The sequence below is a fragment of the Oncorhynchus tshawytscha genome, linkage group LG04, assembly GCF_018296145.1.
Source record: "Oncorhynchus tshawytscha isolate Ot180627B linkage group LG04, Otsh_v2.0, whole genome shotgun sequence".
In the NCBI taxonomy this organism is placed as follows: domain Eukaryota; kingdom Metazoa; phylum Chordata; class Actinopteri; order Salmoniformes; family Salmonidae; genus Oncorhynchus; species Oncorhynchus tshawytscha.
The window spans coordinates 73,778,029-73,794,585 of NC_056432.1; the positions used below are offsets into that span (position 1 = coordinate 73,778,029).

The following is a 16,557-nucleotide window of genomic DNA, read 5'->3' on the forward strand; positions in this document are numbered from 1 at the left end:
TCTGGAAGAGTCTGGTTGACTGGCAGATCTGGAAGAGTCTGGTTGACTGGCAGATCTGGAAGAGTCTGGTTGACTGGCAGATCTGGAAGAGTCTGGTTGACTGGCAGATCTGGAAGAGTCTGGTTGACTGGCAGATCTGGAAGAGTCTGGTTGACTGGCAGATCTGGAAGGGTCTGGTTGACTGGCAGATCTGGAAGGGTCTGGTTGACTGGCAGATCTGGAAGAGTCTGGTTGACTGGCAGATCTGGAAGAGTCTGGCTGACTGGCAGATCTGGAAGAGACTGGCTGACTGGCAGATCTGGAAGAGTCTGGCTGACTGGCAGATCTGGAAGAGTCTGGTTGACTGGCAGATCTGGAAGAGTCTGGTTGACTGGCAGATCTGGAAGAGTCTGGTTGACTGGCAGATCTGGAAGGGTCTGGTTGACTGGCAGATCTGGAAGAGTCTGGTTGACTGGCAGATCTGGAAGAGTCTGGCTGACTGGCAGATCTGGAAGAGTCTGGCTGACTGGCAGATCTGGCGGCGCTGGGCAGCCTGGCGGCGCTGGGCAGACTGGCGACGCTAGGCAGACTGGCAGTGCTGGGCAGCCTGGCGATGCTGGGCAGACTGGCGATGCTGGGCAGACTGGTGGCGCTGGGCAGACTGGCGACGCTGGGCAGACTGGCGATGCTGGGCAGACTGACGGCGCTGGGCAGACTGGTGACGCTGGGCAGACGGGGGGCACTGGCGGCGCTGGACAGACTGGCAGCACTAGCTGCTCCATATAGGCTGACAGTTCTGGCGGCTTCTTACAGACTGGCAGCTCTGGCGGCTCTGTGCAGACTGGCAGCTCTGTGCAGACTGGCAGCTCCGTGCAGACTGGCAGCTCCGTGCAGACTGGCAGCTCCGTGCAGACTGGCAGCTCCGTGCAGACTGACAGCTCCGTGCAGACCGGCAGCTCCGTGCAGACCGGCAGCCGGCAGCTCCGTGCAGACCGGCAGCTCCGTGCAGACCGGCAGCTCCGTGCAGACCGGCAGCTCCGTGCAGACCGGCAGCTCCTTACAGACTGGCAGCTCCTTACAGACTGGCAGCTCCTTACAGACTGGCAGCTCCTTACAGACTGGCAGCTCCTTGTAGACTGGCTGCGCTGAACAGGCGGGAGACTCCGGCCGCGCAGGAGAGGAGAAAGGCTCTGGCTGCGCTGAACAGGCGGAAGACTCCAGCAGCGCTGTAGAGGAGAAAGGCTCCGGCAGCGCTGAACAGGTGGGACGCACTGTAGGCCTGATGCGTGGTGCTGGCACTGGTATGCCGTGCATGCTATGCCAAGCCCACACCTTTCTTTCTACTCTGTCCAATACATCCTCCACACTCTCAGACTCAGCACTCTGCTTCGCCGACAGCTCCAATTCCATCCATGGCTCTGCCCAGGGTCCTTGTCCGTCAAGGATCTCCTCCCATGTCCATTTATCCAAAGAGTGCAGCCTCTCCCAATGCTGCTGCTGCCTCTGTTGCTTCTCCTGCTGCTGCCTTTGCTCCTGCTGCTGCCTTTGCTGCTGCTGCTGTTGCTCCTGCTGCACCTGTCGCTTCTCCTGCTGCTGCTGTTGCTGCTGCCTCTGTTTACCACGCCGCTTGGTCCTTGGTTGGTGGGTGATTCTGTAACGGTTTTCTAGTGGTGATGAAGGAGAGTCGGACCAAACTGCAGCGTGTCGATTGCGATCCATGTTTAATACAACAAAGAAACACGAACTTACAAAAAAACAATAAACAAAACCGAAACAGCCTAACTGGTGCAAACTAACAGAGAGTACACATAGGACACTAAGGACAATCACCCACGACAAACTCAAAGAATATGGCTGCCTAAATATGGTTCCCAATCAGAGACAACGATAAGCATCTGCCTCTGATTGAGAACCACTCCAGACAGCCATAGACTTTGCTAGACAACCCACTAAGCTACAATCCCAATACCACCACCAAAACCCCAAGACAAACACACCACAATTACAAAAACCCCATGCCACACCCTGGCCTGACCAAATACATAAAGATGAACACAAAATACTTTGACCAGGGCGTGACATGAACTCTCCGTTCAGAACCCAGTCCTATCTACCTACAGGTTATAGAAAAGAGCAGAAGCTCTGAACTCTCCGTTCAGAACCCAGTCATATCTACCTACAGGTTATAGAAAAGAGCAGAAGCTCTGAACTCTCCGTTCAGAACCCAGTCCTATCTACCTACAGGTTATAGAAAAGAGCAGAAGCTCTGAACTCTCCGTTCAGAACCCAGTCCTATCTACCTACAGGTTATAGAAAAGAGCAGAAGCTCTGAACTCTCCGTTCAGAACCCAGTCCTATCTACCTACAGGTTATAGAAAAGAGCAGAAGCTCTGAACTCTCCGTTCAGAACCCAGTCCTATCTACCTACAGGTTATAGAAAAGAGCAGAAGCTCTGAACTCTCCGTTCAGAACCCAGTCCTATCTACATACAGGTTATAGAAAAGAGCAGAAGCTCTGAACTCTCCGTTCAGAACCCAGTCCTATCTACCTACAGGTTATAGAAAAGAGCAGAAGCTCTGAACTCTCCGTTCAGAACCCAGTCCTATCTACCTACAGGTTATAGAAAAGAGCAGAAGCTCTGAACTCTCCGTTCAGAACCCAGTCCTATCTACCTACAGGTTATAGAAAAGAGCAGAAGCTCTGAACTCTCCGTTCAGAACCCAGTCCTACATACCTACAAGTTATAGACTACTTGCTCTTCTAGTATTTCTCCAGTAGGTTTCCTCAAGGAGAAAGCCCCCACCCCCACCCCCCACACACACACAGACACAGTTCTATGTCCCCAAAACACTACAGTAAATACTACAGTATACTACAGTCCACAAAAGCACTACAGTAATTACTATAGTATATCATTTTTTAAAAATACTTCAGTATCAGTCCGCAAAAACACCACCGCGAATATCACATTAAAGTCTGCAAAAACACTATAGTGATTTTTATAGTATTCTTAGTATTCTTATATTTTTATAGTATTCCTAACATAGTACACTATAGTATTTTTTCATGTGGGTGTGGGTAATAATAATAGTAATAATAATAATAAATAATAGTGGGTGGTTGAATTAAAATTTGTAAAATGTTCTCATGCATAGATTTGATCATTGTGTGAAATTCACACCAATATTGTAATTTATTAACAGAACATGATGTGGAAATTTGCATTTTCTTTTGATTTTGAATTAGATTTACAAATAAAATGTGTTATAATGTATTAATTTACACTACCGGTCAAGAGTGTGCAAAGCTGTCATCAAGGCAAATGGTGGCTATTTGAAGAATCTCAAATATAAAATATATTTTGATTTGTTTAACGCTTTTTTTTGGTTACTACATGATTCCATATGTGTTATTTCATAGATTTGATGTCTTAAATGTAATGTAGAAAATAGTCAAAAAGTAGGTGTGTCCAAACCTTTGACCTGTAGTCTATGTGTGATCTATTTTATATAGATGCGTATGCACATGTTCTAAATTGTATGTCCTCACTTTGAAGAACTGACTGCATGCTGAGCATTTTGGTCATTTAGGTCCTGATCTATGGAAGTACACAATGTGCTGGACGAGACCTAGTGCAAGCTGTCATTACCAGGTTTGAGCCCTGTTAGTGTCCCTAAACATCCCTTGTGTAGGGCTGCACTTTACCATGTGCATCTATGTAGCCTGGCTGGGTAATCATCATACCAGGAGAATGGCACTAGCATTCAGGTCAAATGAGATTTCTGAGGGGCTCCTTAGGATGCGTGTGTTGGCTCTAAACACCCTGTCTCAAACATCATACTCTACTATACACTTCAGCTTCTTTTAGAAATCCTCTGGTTTGTATTTTGGTTCATTTCCTTTGTGCCTATAAGCCTCTCCGTGTGACCTACAGATGTGAAGAGATTTAAGTACCCCAGCAATGTTAAGTCTTACTGAGTCAGAACCCACCCACATAGTGAGAAAAAAACTCCCTACAACTGTCATTTGATCAATTGACAATTAATAATAGGACTTTTCATCCAGTTTCAGCTGCTTATAAGAGACATACAAATTAATCACCAATCAGAGATGCACAAAAGCTTTTCGTAGTGACAATAGGATCAGCTGTGCAACTAATTTGAAGCGGGGTTTATTGGTTGGTGTGGAATGCTATTTGGCATCACAGAGAAAATGGTTAGAGTGATTGATAAATCGGTGTAAAGCCTAATTTACCACTTCCCCAAAATGTAAAATTGTACAAATCTAACAAATACATTAAAAATTCACTAGTAATCAAGCAGAATATCCTATAAATCAACTTCAATTTTATATCAATCAAACAATGAGATCGATTGACAAGGGGACATGGGTTTGTGTTTACAGTGTGTGCACCTTCCTCTGCCCAGATCTTACAACGCCAGCATAGCTATTTTACGTATCATCTAACCACATCATATGTTGTAGCAATCTGGTGCCTGACTGGCACAGTCGATGAAGTGGCATGCAACCATTAGTTGATAAGTGCATCGTCTGAGCAGGGGAAGGCGACCTGTGTCTGTGCTCAGTAATCAGATGTGTAATCAGTAATCAGCCAGAATGCCTGCTTGGAGAGCCGTGAGGCTTCTGGTTCGTTTGGTGGGCAGGAGGCCTTTTGTTGGTTGTATAGTCTTTAGTTTGGGCATGCCTGTAGTTTCCCTTTTGTACATATTTATGTTTTCTCACCATGTGAGCAAATAATAATCTGCTTTGACCTGCCAAACAAGAGGTCAAGATAGACAGAGCTGGCCCGGGACCAAGTTTAGATTGCCGTCTCCCTGGGAAAATGTATCTTCAACACCTAGGCACATACGCTGATTTCTATCATACATACACACATTCATTCAGGTTACAGTCCATGTAAATAGGCCTAGGACCCCTACACAAAGCGAGTGTAACAATATCCGTAGGCTAGTTATTGGTTTCGTAGCAAACCAATAACTGGCCTACCTAACAAACCTATCTCTCCCAGCTGTCTCCCACCTTCTCTGGGCACCTTCACCCCATTAAGGATCATCTTTTCCAACCAAAGAGCAAGCTGACCTACACTTGTACTAGAGCTCAGGAAAAGTCTATCCCGCTCCAAACAGATGTCTGGAAACAAATCACACAAACTCTATCCCAGGGTTGTGAAATTATACAATGAGTTGGAAAACAAACGTGCACAACCAAATATCGGTTGGTTGGCCATAGATGTTCAAAACTTTCTCCAAAAATAATTTTCTTTGCCCAGAACTTTGTTATTATTCTGGAAAACCGTCAAACAGGATTTTATTTTTTGAGAAAATAATAGAATAGAGAAAATCAATAAGATGTCATCTGCCAGTTTAAGCTAAGTGTATAGCACCCATCTAGATTGATTGAGAGACACTCGACACATATGTTCTTAGTGGGAACCTCCAGGCATGAAAAGGGTGAAACACACATAAGTTCATCTTTCAGTGTTTGTTGTCTGTATTATTAAGCCGTCAGCGCAAAGGAGAACACGCTCCCATCTGACTCCTCCTACCTTCCTGGTGAGATAAATAAAAGCCATTCAATTGCAGCGTGTCAATTAGCCTGTTGTTGCTGTCAGGGATGACCTTTTCTTTATGGCTCTGGCCAGCACTGAGGCCTCTCATCTGTCTGACCGCTCGGTCCAGCCACAGCCCCAATGACCAGCCACATCTCTGCAGGAGAGGAGACCAAACCCGATTACAAACACTGATCACCTGCAATCTAACCAGACAGGTTTACCCTCAGGTAGGGTTGGAATGGATACGGTAATATTGAGAGAGATGCAGAACAGACTGAGAAAGAGAGAGAGAGTAGGAGAAAAACAACACCAGACAAGACAACAACAATGTGATGTAATTGATTTTAATTGTGATTAAAATTAAATGGGCTCTGTACATTTTAAAAGGTTAAATCCAATTGAAGGTGGAAATCACAGCTGGCAATCACGGTCTGTCTAACAGCAGGCTTTTAATGAAGCACGCTGGTCCCCATCATTCATCTGGAGGTGTGTGTGTGTGTGAGAGAGAGAGATAGAGAAATTGCATCTGGGTAGTAGACACTCTTCATGTATCGTTCTAGGGCAACAGACATCATGTTGACAGTTATCAACTGACAAATCACAGCTATGATGTGGAGCTGTTACTTTTGTCATGACTTTCTCTTATGTATTGTATGTTGAAGTAGAGGTTCCATTTCATTTAAGAAAACAATGAGAACCAATATGATGCAGTGACATTTAGACCTCTCCTAGATTCCCAATCATTCATCTTTTGAATAATTATTTCTCTATGTTATCAATAACTCTTTACTGAATGAAACATATTAATACTGGATAACACCATGATCTCCATCTATTGTTCATTGTCAGCTCCTGACTGCACTGCTCTGTAATGTCAACGAGGAGCGTTATTGGTCATATTGGTAAATTCATCTTAAATGTCCCAGATTTTCTAGTTCAATTAAATATTACTATCTAACTGCTATACATGTTGAGTTGAGTCAAAGATACTCTGTGGTTGAGTGAGTAAACCCTTTCTTCTCTAACAGATGTGTGGTTTTAATATGATAACGTGTATGTAAATGCCTCCATCTAGTGGTTCATTTAGAACTGCGCAGCTGTTTATTGTTCTGGCAGTAGACTGGGAATATCTCAATTGCATACTCTGTGCGTCCTCTTTCTTCTCTCCTCATCTCCTTCTCAAACCCATTGGATGAGGATGCCAGAGGTTCCTCCCCTCTGACCTTCTCCTCCAATGGGTTTTGAGAAGGAGGCAAGGAGAGAGGACTTGAGGAGTATGCAATTGCGATCTTTCCTATTCCCGCAGTGACCATTGACCAATTAGGAGTCGGGGGTGGAGAATGGCAAGAACAACAATGAACAGCATTTTGATCAATGGGTTAGTAAAGCTCACATAGCATTCAAGTGATGCTCCAGAACTTTTGTATAATTTCAGACAGTAGCTTTGAAAGTGGTGCTCATTTTTAGGTACTACAGTACGTCATCCAATTGTGTATTACGTCATCCATTTCGTATGATATGTTGTTGAGGTTTTTTTTGCAATTCGTATTATATGTTAGGAATCCAATTCGTATATTATGTTAGGAATCCAATTCGTATATTATGTTAGGAATCCAATTCGTATATTATGTTAGGAATCCAATTCGTATATTATGTTAGGAATCCAATTCGTACAATATGTTACAAATGTGTTGTGCTTAAGATCCCAGACTGCATCTTTAACTTAAAGTTGTGACATGGGATTTACACTAAACACTGATTGACATCTAGGCTTACTGTTACTGATGTAGAAGTCCTACTGTTGACCTCTATGCTTACTGTTAATGATGTAGAAGTCCTACTGTTGACCTCTAGGTTTACTGTTAATGAAGTAGAAGTCCTACTGTTGACCTCTAGGTTTACTGTTAATGATGTAGAAGTCCTACTGTTGACCTCTAGGTTTACTGTTAATGATGTAGAAGTCCTATTGTTGACCTCTAGGTGTACTGTTAATGATGTAGAAGTCTTATTGTTGACCTCTAGGTGTACTGTTAATGATGTAGAAGTCTTATTGTTGACCTCTAGATTTACTGTTAATGATGTAGAAGTCCTATTGTTGACCTCTAGGCTTACTGTTAATGATGTAGAAGTCCTATTGTTGGCCTCTAGGTTTACTGTTAATGATGTAGAAGTCCTATTGTTGACCTCTATGACCTCTAGGTTTACTGTTAATGATGTAGAAGTCCTATTGTTGACCTCTATGACCTCTAGGCTTACTGTTAATGATGTAGAAGTCCTATTGTTGACCTCTAGGCTTACTGTTAATTATGTAGAAGTCCTATTGTTGACCTCTAGGTTTACTGTTAATGATGTAGAAGTCTTATTGTTGACCTCTAGGCTTACTGTTAATGATGTAGAAGTCCTATTGTTGACCTCTAGGCTTACTGTTAATGATGTAGAAGTCCTATTGTTGATCTCTAGGTTTACTGTTAATGATGTAGAAGTCTTATTGTTGACCTCTAGGTTTACTGTTAATGATGTAGAAGTCCTATTGTTGACCTCTAGGTGTACTGTTAATGATGTAGAAGTCTTATTGTTGACCTCTAGGCTTACTGTTAATGATGTAGAAGTCTTATTGTTGACCTCTAGGCTTACTGTTAATGATGTAGAAGTCTTATTGTTGACCTCTAGGTTTACTGTTAATGATGTAGAAGTCTTATTGTTGACCTCTAGGTTTACTGTTAATGATGTAGAAGTCCTATTGTTGACCTCTAGGTGTACTGTTAATGATGTAGAAGTCCTATTGTTGACCTATAGGTGTACTGTTAATGATGTAGAAGTCCTATTGTTGACCCCTAGGTTTACTGTTAATGATGTAGAAGTCCTATTGTTGACCTCTAGGTGTACTGTTAATGATCTAGAAGTCCTATTGTTGACCTCTAGGTGTACTGTTAATGATGTAGAAGTCCTATTGTTGACCTCTAGGTGTACTGTTAATGATGTAGAAGTCCTATTGTTGACCTCTAGGCTTACTGTTAATGATGTAGAAGTCATATTGTTGACCTCTAGGTGTACTGTTAATGATGTAGAAGTCATATTGTTGACCTCTAGGTGTACTGTTAATGATGTAGAAGTCCTATTGTTGACCTCTAGGTGTACTGTTAATGATGTAGAAGTCCTATTGTTGACCTCTAGGTGTACTGTTAATGATGTAGAAGTCCTATTGTTGACCTCTAGGTGTACTGTTAATGATGTAGAAGTCCTATTGTTGACCTCTAGGTGTACTGTTAATGATGTAGAAGTCCTATTGTTGACCTCTAGGTGTACTGTTAATGATGTAGAAGTCCTATTGTTGGCCTCTAGGTTTACTGTTAATGATGTAGAAGTCCTATTGTTGGCCTCTAGGTTTACTGTTAATGATGTAGAAGTCCTATTGTTGACCTCTAGGTGTACTGTTAATGATGTAGAAGTCCTATTGTTGACCTCTAGGTGTACTGTTAATGATGTAGAAGTCTTGTTGGGGGGAAATGCTCTTGACCACTTTGAATAGATTTGCCCACTGGCTTGTAGACTTGTGTGTTCAGGACAGTTGGTTTATAGTGTCACCTCATGGTAAACGTTGCTTGAAGTTTACTTCTCAGTTGGTAGTGTCAGTTGGTAGTGTCAGTTGTAGTGTCAGTTGTATGACATAATTCCCAGAGTTTGTTTAATCTTGTTAAAGATAAAATAAGCCTTTGTTGTCTAAAAGCAATAGTTTGTTTTAGTATGGGCCTTTCTTTAGACATATCTGTCAAGCACATAATTAATTCCTGATTGTCAAGATACTGTACTTTGTTATTTATCCAAAAGAGGGCGCTAGAAGATGACACAGACAACTAATCAAGAGCTTTTGGCTCTGCCAAATCAAATGTAGAAAGGTGAGTAAAGGTGAGAGTAAATTGTGTCGAGAGTATGCTTTCGTGTGTGATCAATTATCTCCCACACATGGCTTTGCTGCTTGTTCAACGCTTCTGTTTGCACTCCATAAGTTTACAGTGGCCTTGCTCTAAACCCCTGATCTGCACCACATCACACAGCACACGGTCATAGCTCTGCTCTACCCTGAGGAAATGCCACACTAGGTCTATACAAGAGATTGTGCAGTGGAGAACTATGTCCAGCAGCTCCTTTAGTCAAGTCACTTCCTGCTGTGAATAAGCTGACCCCTGTTTACAGGAGCTTTTTCCCCATGACTGGGTCACTGTGAGTGGGAGAGCTGAGTGCGTCTGTCCCTAGTAAACCTAGTGTTCATTGACGCTGCACACAGTGAGCAGTGGGCTGAAGCTGGGGTTGTGCCTAGGAGCTGGGGCTGGAGCAGTGGTTGGGGCTGGAGCAGTGGTTGGGGTTGGAGCAGCGGCTGGGACTGGGGCTGGAGCAGTGGTTGGGGCTGGAGCAGGGGCTGGGGCTTGGGTTAGGGCTTGGCAGGCTGAGGCTGGGCAGTCCCGGCCAAAGCTTATATGGCCTTTCACTGGCATCCCGGTGGCAATTACACTCCAGGACAGGCATGGTATGTGCAACGTAGGCGAGTAGTTAGGAAAAACCTCTCCTCTACTACGTCAAAGGCTTCTGTCAGTGAAGACGAGAGAGAGGGAGTCTGTGTGAAGAACTGGGAAATGTTTGATGGGGAGCTGGGGAGACACAGAGGTGACAATTAGTTTAGAGGGCTGGGTAATACTACTGAATGAATGAATTGTGAGTAACTAACTTGTTACCATGCTGTTCCATGTAATAACTTTATTCCGTGCTGTAAAGTAAAGTGCTACCGAATGTTCTACATTGGGAGTCATTTTTTGTCAAAGTATATTTTGCAGACCTGGTATCTGGTATTTAAAATATGTTCAAATACACAGCCCAAACAAGTACTTTTATATGAGTATTTTAATAGTTGCTTGTAAAAACCAAAAAGTCTGCCAAATTGTATTTGACAGGATTTTCAAATACTTATTTCAAATACTATTATCAAATACCTGCATGGGAGTGTATTTGAATCAGTGTATTTGAGTATTTCAAAAACTTTCCAAGTGTCTTTCCAAATACATAAACATTTTCAACTAATTGTCTTTTCAAATCAAATATATCTTAATACTTACTTGACTGAATGTATGTACATGAAAGTAACTATGAGATATTTGAAATACTGTATTTGGACTTGCCTATGCTGCTCTGTACCATCACTCATTCATATATCCCAGGTCTTTTTTTTTGAATTGTTATTTTGACCCAAATTTGATTTACTTACTTCGAATGTATGTGAAAGTAATTGAGATATTTGAAATAGTATTTGGACCCAGGTCTGATATTTTGACCCAAAAGGTCTATTGAAACTGATTCTGTATTACTGAATTGAACTTAAAGACACAATGTACTGTATATTGAACTGTTCTGCTTATTATTATTACTGTTACAAGGCAGGCCTAAGTACAATATGTGATATTGCCAGCATTGCCTGGATTACACAAGAAAGTCAGACTGTTTAATTTCCTAACACAGTCATTGAACTGTGAACCATAAACTGAAAACAGTCAGTTTGGCTGTTGTGCAATAAGATAGAAGAGGGTAAATATGTAAACCCATGACACCCACTAGATAATATAGCAGTTGTTTTTATTCAAAGTGACTTATGGTATTGAGTGAGCACAAACATATCCGTACGGGTGAGTCTTGAGTGACCCCAATGAGAATTGAACCCATAACCCTGGTATTGCAACTTGTAAGTGCCATGCTCTACCAACTGTGACACCGTTTTCTACAGAGGCCCCAGAAGTCCAAAGAGAGCAGAAGAGTAGAGCTCAAATGACTTAAAATAGGACGTTTAATGGGCCTCTGTAATTACAGGCTGCTGTAGGCCCTGTGATCTGTCTTCCTGGGGACTTCTGGCTCTCAGTGAAAGAGGGAAGGAAAGATATGATGTTATTTAAGGTTAGTTAGTTCCCCTGATATCTTAAATAGATGCCATGAAACTCACAACTAAAATGGCCTGTTCTGGATTATGGGTAAAAATGTATGAGTAGGCTATTTATATTTACAGGAGGCCAACATTCTCTTACCTATAATTGACATTGTTACTTTAATGTCACAGTACCCTACATTTCACTTTAAATTTATGTCAAACAAAAACAATGATTAGAAAGTTAAAACAAACCGTACAGCTCTAGGGAGGAGTACCAAAGACATGAGAGCACATGAGGTTTTTCTTCCAGCTGCAGTCTGTTACTGATGCTTTGGGTTGGGTCGTTGTGGTAAAGACGCTGTAAAGATTCTGTTGTAAAGATTCCGTTCATGTTTATTTTACTGTATACAGTAATTGTACTGTATAATTGTACTGTATTGTATTACAGCTATAAGGCCTAAAAGGAAAGCAGAATCATTTATATTGCAGGCCTATACAATTTAGAAATACAGAGTATGTTGCTGTCTGTTCCTCAGGTCAAAGGCTGATATGACATCAGCATTATGTTGTTTGTAAGAATAGGAGGGGGAGAGTTGGGTAGTTCCCTGTGTCATATTTTCCTCTGCTTATGCCAAACGCAGGGTTTGTGTTACACACTTTCTCTCTCTCTCTCTCACTCCCTCTCTCGACTCTCTTTATTTCTCTCTCTCTTTTCTCTCTCTCTCTCTCTCTCTCTCTCTCTCTCTCTCTCTCTCTCTCTCTCTCTCATCTCTCTCTCGCACTCTCTCTTTCTCTCTCTCTCTCTCTCTCTCTCAAACAAACACGTGGTTTATTTGATTATTTTCCAAACTGCCACGTCTCAGAGTTGTGTGTGTGTTTTGGTAAAGACCCACATACACAGAGGACTGTTTGTCTGTCTGTCTGTCTGTCTGACTGTGTGTCTGACTGTGTGTGTGTGTGTGTGTGTGTGTGTGTGTGTGTGTGTGTGTGTGTGTGTGTGTGTGTGTGTGTGTGAGAGAGAGAGAGAGAGAGACAGTGTTCAGTGTGGAGAGAGTCAATTAACAACATATCCATGGAATGGGTCTCCCTGCTGTGCCCCTTTTCTCCCTCTCTCTCAGTATTTGACCACTGAGTATATGATATGAGTCAGTGGTGCTGACGACAGTGGGACACTGACTGTGTCTCAGAGTCCTCTCCTCCCCTGCCAGACTGAGTTTCCCAGGCTACATGACAGGCAGCACCTCTTTTATTCACACAAGCAGCCCAGGAGGCCGGCCTGGTCGGGGCCGGGGCTGGTAGAGTGGGCAGGGCTATGGTATGGTAATGTGCTCAGAGGAAGTGAGCGCAGGGTAGTGGAATGCTGCTGAGATTAGTAGGACTGACTGACTGCCTGGGAGTTGAGCTTTCTGATCAAGGCTGGCAGGACAGCGCTAACCGCTAGCTGCTGAAAGCCTATCCGGAGATACTGGGGATTATTAGCTTCAGGGCCTAACCAGCATATGAAAACATGCCCCATTTCACAGTGGTACCGGTAGAGGACAGCGCTACGTCCAACTATGACAGTCTGGAAGGAATTAACTGGGTGGACTACAGAGACACAGGACAGGGGGGACACCCTGGACATCTAGACACTGTCAGCTCTGATGGTGAGTCTCTCTCTCTCTCTCGCTCTCTTTCTCAGACAACTGTTCCTCTCAACTCTTTACAAAGTAGAACAACATAGTTGTCTTGTTAACTAAGAACTGCTTGGAAGAACAGACAGACAACTGAGATGTTTTCTATAGTGTGTTGTTATGAGTGTGACCTGAGGAGAAGTTGTGGGAATGCTTTACATTGTCCTGGGGGCTGGCTGAGACAGAACAGCTGGTTGTATGTTTACCATGGCAATCCTCCAACCTACCTGGCAGATTTCCTTTCCTGGAAGACAGTTTTCCAGCCTATTTTTGACAGCTCAGGGAATTTTCTGTGGGGTGTTATCGTGGGATTTCAGAGATTCAGGACAGACTCAGGAAGATTACCCCATCATGAGCCCCCTCATGCCAAATATGTCTGTGGTGACAAAGGGAACATAATTGGAGGACGAGGGTGGGGGGTGAGGAGGAGGGGGTAGAGGGGGTGGAGAGGCAGGGGGACCAGCCCTGCTTAGGCCTCAAGTGTTCCATCTGACAAAAGATGGAGCACTCTTTGTGCAAAGCGTTTATATCTTTTCACACACAGGGGTTGAGCAGGCTGTTAAACCAGTGAGAAACAGATTTTTTTTCCTTTTCTTTCTTTTCCCTCTTTCAGTTTCTCAATTCGCTTCTGTATAAAGTACGAGAAAGTGGATAAACCACTCCTAGGTGGAGAGGAGAAGAGTTTGTAGCCTGGGGGCAGAATTATATGAGACTGCTGATATGCAGGGCTGACATGGGAACCGACCAGGCGTGAGTCTGCTGTATGAGGGAGAGAAAGGAGAGCTTTAATAAAAGGGAGCTGCCTCGTAATGAAGCACCCACACAAAACCACAGGCTGGCTGACCGGGCACACAGACCTACCCCTGCCTGGCCTTCCATCCATTACAAAACCCACCAGGCTGGCTGGCCACCAGGGCACACAGACCTACCCCTGCCTGGCCTTCCATCCATTACTGCCAGGGTAATGAATACACCACCATCACAGGCTGGCCGACCGGGCACACAGACCTACCCCTGCCTGGCCTTCCATCCATTACTGCCAGGGTAATGAATACACCACCATCACAGGCTGGCCGGCCAGGCACACAGACCTACCCCTGCCTGGCCTTCCATCCACTACTGCCAGGGTAATGAATACACCACCATCACAGGCTGGCCGGCCAGGCACACAGACCTACCCCTGCATGGCCTTCCATCCACTACTGCCAGGGTAGTGAATACACCTCCATCACAGGCTGGCCGGCCGGGCACACAGACCTACCCCTGCATGGCCTTCCATCCATAACTGCCAGGGTAGTGAATACACCTCCATCACAGGGCGTGTACACAGTACTGAGTTATAGAGGAAGTGGGTGCTCAATGTTCTGGCCTGGAATGAATTACTATTGTTTCCAAGATAGTTACTATTGGTTGAGCAGTTTTATGGGCAGGGAGAATGCGTGGGCAGGGAGAATGTGTGGGCAGGGAGAATGCGTGGGCAAGGAGAAAGCGTGGGCAGGGAGAATGCGTGTGTGTACGTTTGTGGTGCACATCTTTGTGACTGTGTTCCTGCATGTGGCGGGAACCTATGCCGTAGAGATATTCTCCACTAGACCACAGGACTGATATCATCATCATAATCTCAAACACCCTGGAATTATGGGACATCTTTGCCTAAAGTCTCCTCTATATTCCTGGAATGTATGGAATTCATTCATGGCTTGTTTTGTTGGATTTTGGCCTGGGAACAAACTGAAATACAAAGTGAAACAAAACAAATCTAGTGTTCACAATCTAGTGTTCACAATCTAGTGTTCATAATCTAGTGTTCACAATCTAGTGTTCACAATCTAGTGTTCATAATCTAGTGTTCACAATCTAGTGTTCACAATCTAGTGTTCACAATCTAGTGTTCACAATCTAGTGTTCATAATCTAGTGTTCACAATCTAGTGTTCACAATCTAGTGTTCACAATCTAGTGTTCACAATCTAGTGTTCATAATCTAGTGTTCACAATCTAGTGTTCACAATCTAGTGTTCATAATCTAGTGTTCACAATCTAGTGTTCACAATCTAGTGTTCACAATCTAGTGTTCACAATCTAGTGTTCATAATCTAGTGTTCATAATCTTGTGCTCACAATCTAGTGCTCACAATCTAGTGCTCACAATCTAGTGTTCACAATCTAGTGCTCACAATCTAGTGCTCACAATCTAGTGTTCACAGGCAACCTCAATTTAACTCAGTTTGCAAAAACACAGCTGTTATGTGTTATCACTGGCAGTTCATGTTTTGTCCATAAGAGGGGCTCCTGAATGAATAAAACAGCTGATGGCATGAAATGACCTGGAATGGTTCTCCAAGCCGGTTGAGCTCTTTCTTTCTGCACATGCCTGTCTTGAGATGACTGTGAACTCTCCCCTTCTTCTTCTTCTTCCTCTTAATCTCTCTCTCTGTCTTTCTGTCTCAGGCAGTGGGGTTTCCAGAGAGAGAGAGAGAGAGAGAGCTATGTCACCATTTCCCACTGACAGGAAGAATAACATCTAGGAAGTGAGATGGAAACAGATAACTAGGAACTAGTAAAAATGTATATTATTATCTTGGGTGGAGTGTTGCGTATGTGTTTGTAGGAAAAGGAGGAGTTGTTGGTGAGGTGAAGTGAGGGAGGAGATTGTTGAAGTAAAGGAGGCTATCATAGATGGTGTGATGGTGGAGGGTGGAGGAGAGGAGGGAGACAGCCACAGTCACAGTGCTAACTCTGTTCCAGGCTGATCGCCCTGCTCTCTCCAGAGCTGGTCTGGACTGGACTACACACTGTGGCCATTGTACCAGAGAAGCCTTCCACTAGAGTGGTAGCTAGCTAGGAGTCAGTCAGTTCTAGTCAGTCAGCCAGTCAGTTTATCCACTGTACAATATCTGGCAAGGCTGCATTTGCGCATGACCGAATTAGTTGTGAGAATTTGTGTGTGTGAAATAGTGTGTTTGAGTGAATGTGTGTGAGAGAGTGTGTTTGAGTGAATGTGTGTGAGAGAGTGTGTCTGAGTGAATGTCTGCATCAGCACTATCATCATGTCCTACAGTATTGTTGCCTTGCTGTAATCTAATCCACTATTGAAGGAATCTTTAGTTTTGTCTTCTATACAGAAAACAGCCTCATACTGAACTGTACAGTACAGAACAGAACAGAACAGTAGATTACGTGAGGGGACTATCATTGTTTTCCTTCCTGGGTCTTCCCAGCCTGTCTTCAGGAGAACAGTGTCCATTCCTGTCATTCTGTCCCACATGCTTCATAGATAGCCTTAATTAACCTCATAGAGATCAACACCCACTCTGCAGACAGCTAATTCTGTGTGTGTGGACTGAGTGATGACCGATGGGCTCTGGACAGCCGGACAAGCTAATTTGAACCCTGAGACCAGTGACAGATAATGAGTCAGTCAGA

General features: G+C 43.6%; 1 protein-coding gene and 1 non-coding gene across 2 annotated transcripts in view; both read left to right on the forward strand.

Annotated features, from left to right (window-relative positions):
• The first annotated feature begins 2,723 nt into the window (after positions 1-2,723).
• On the forward strand, positions 2,724-2,780 carry LOC112249770. The gene has a single exon (XR_002953430.1). It is a non-coding gene; the product is annotated as a U7 small nuclear RNA (small nuclear RNA).
• Positions 2,781-12,651: 9,871 nt separating this feature from the next.
• The window catches only part of LOC112249364 (solute carrier family 12 member 4-like), a 55,250-nt gene continuing 51,344 nt past the window's right edge, over positions 12,652-16,557 (forward strand). The window contains exon 1 of the mRNA XM_042321212.1: positions 12,652-13,105. Within this exon, the coding sequence (XP_042177146.1) occupies positions 12,967-13,105 (139 nt within the window). The 5' untranslated portion in view covers positions 12,652-12,966. The remainder of the gene's footprint in view (positions 13,106-16,557) is intronic.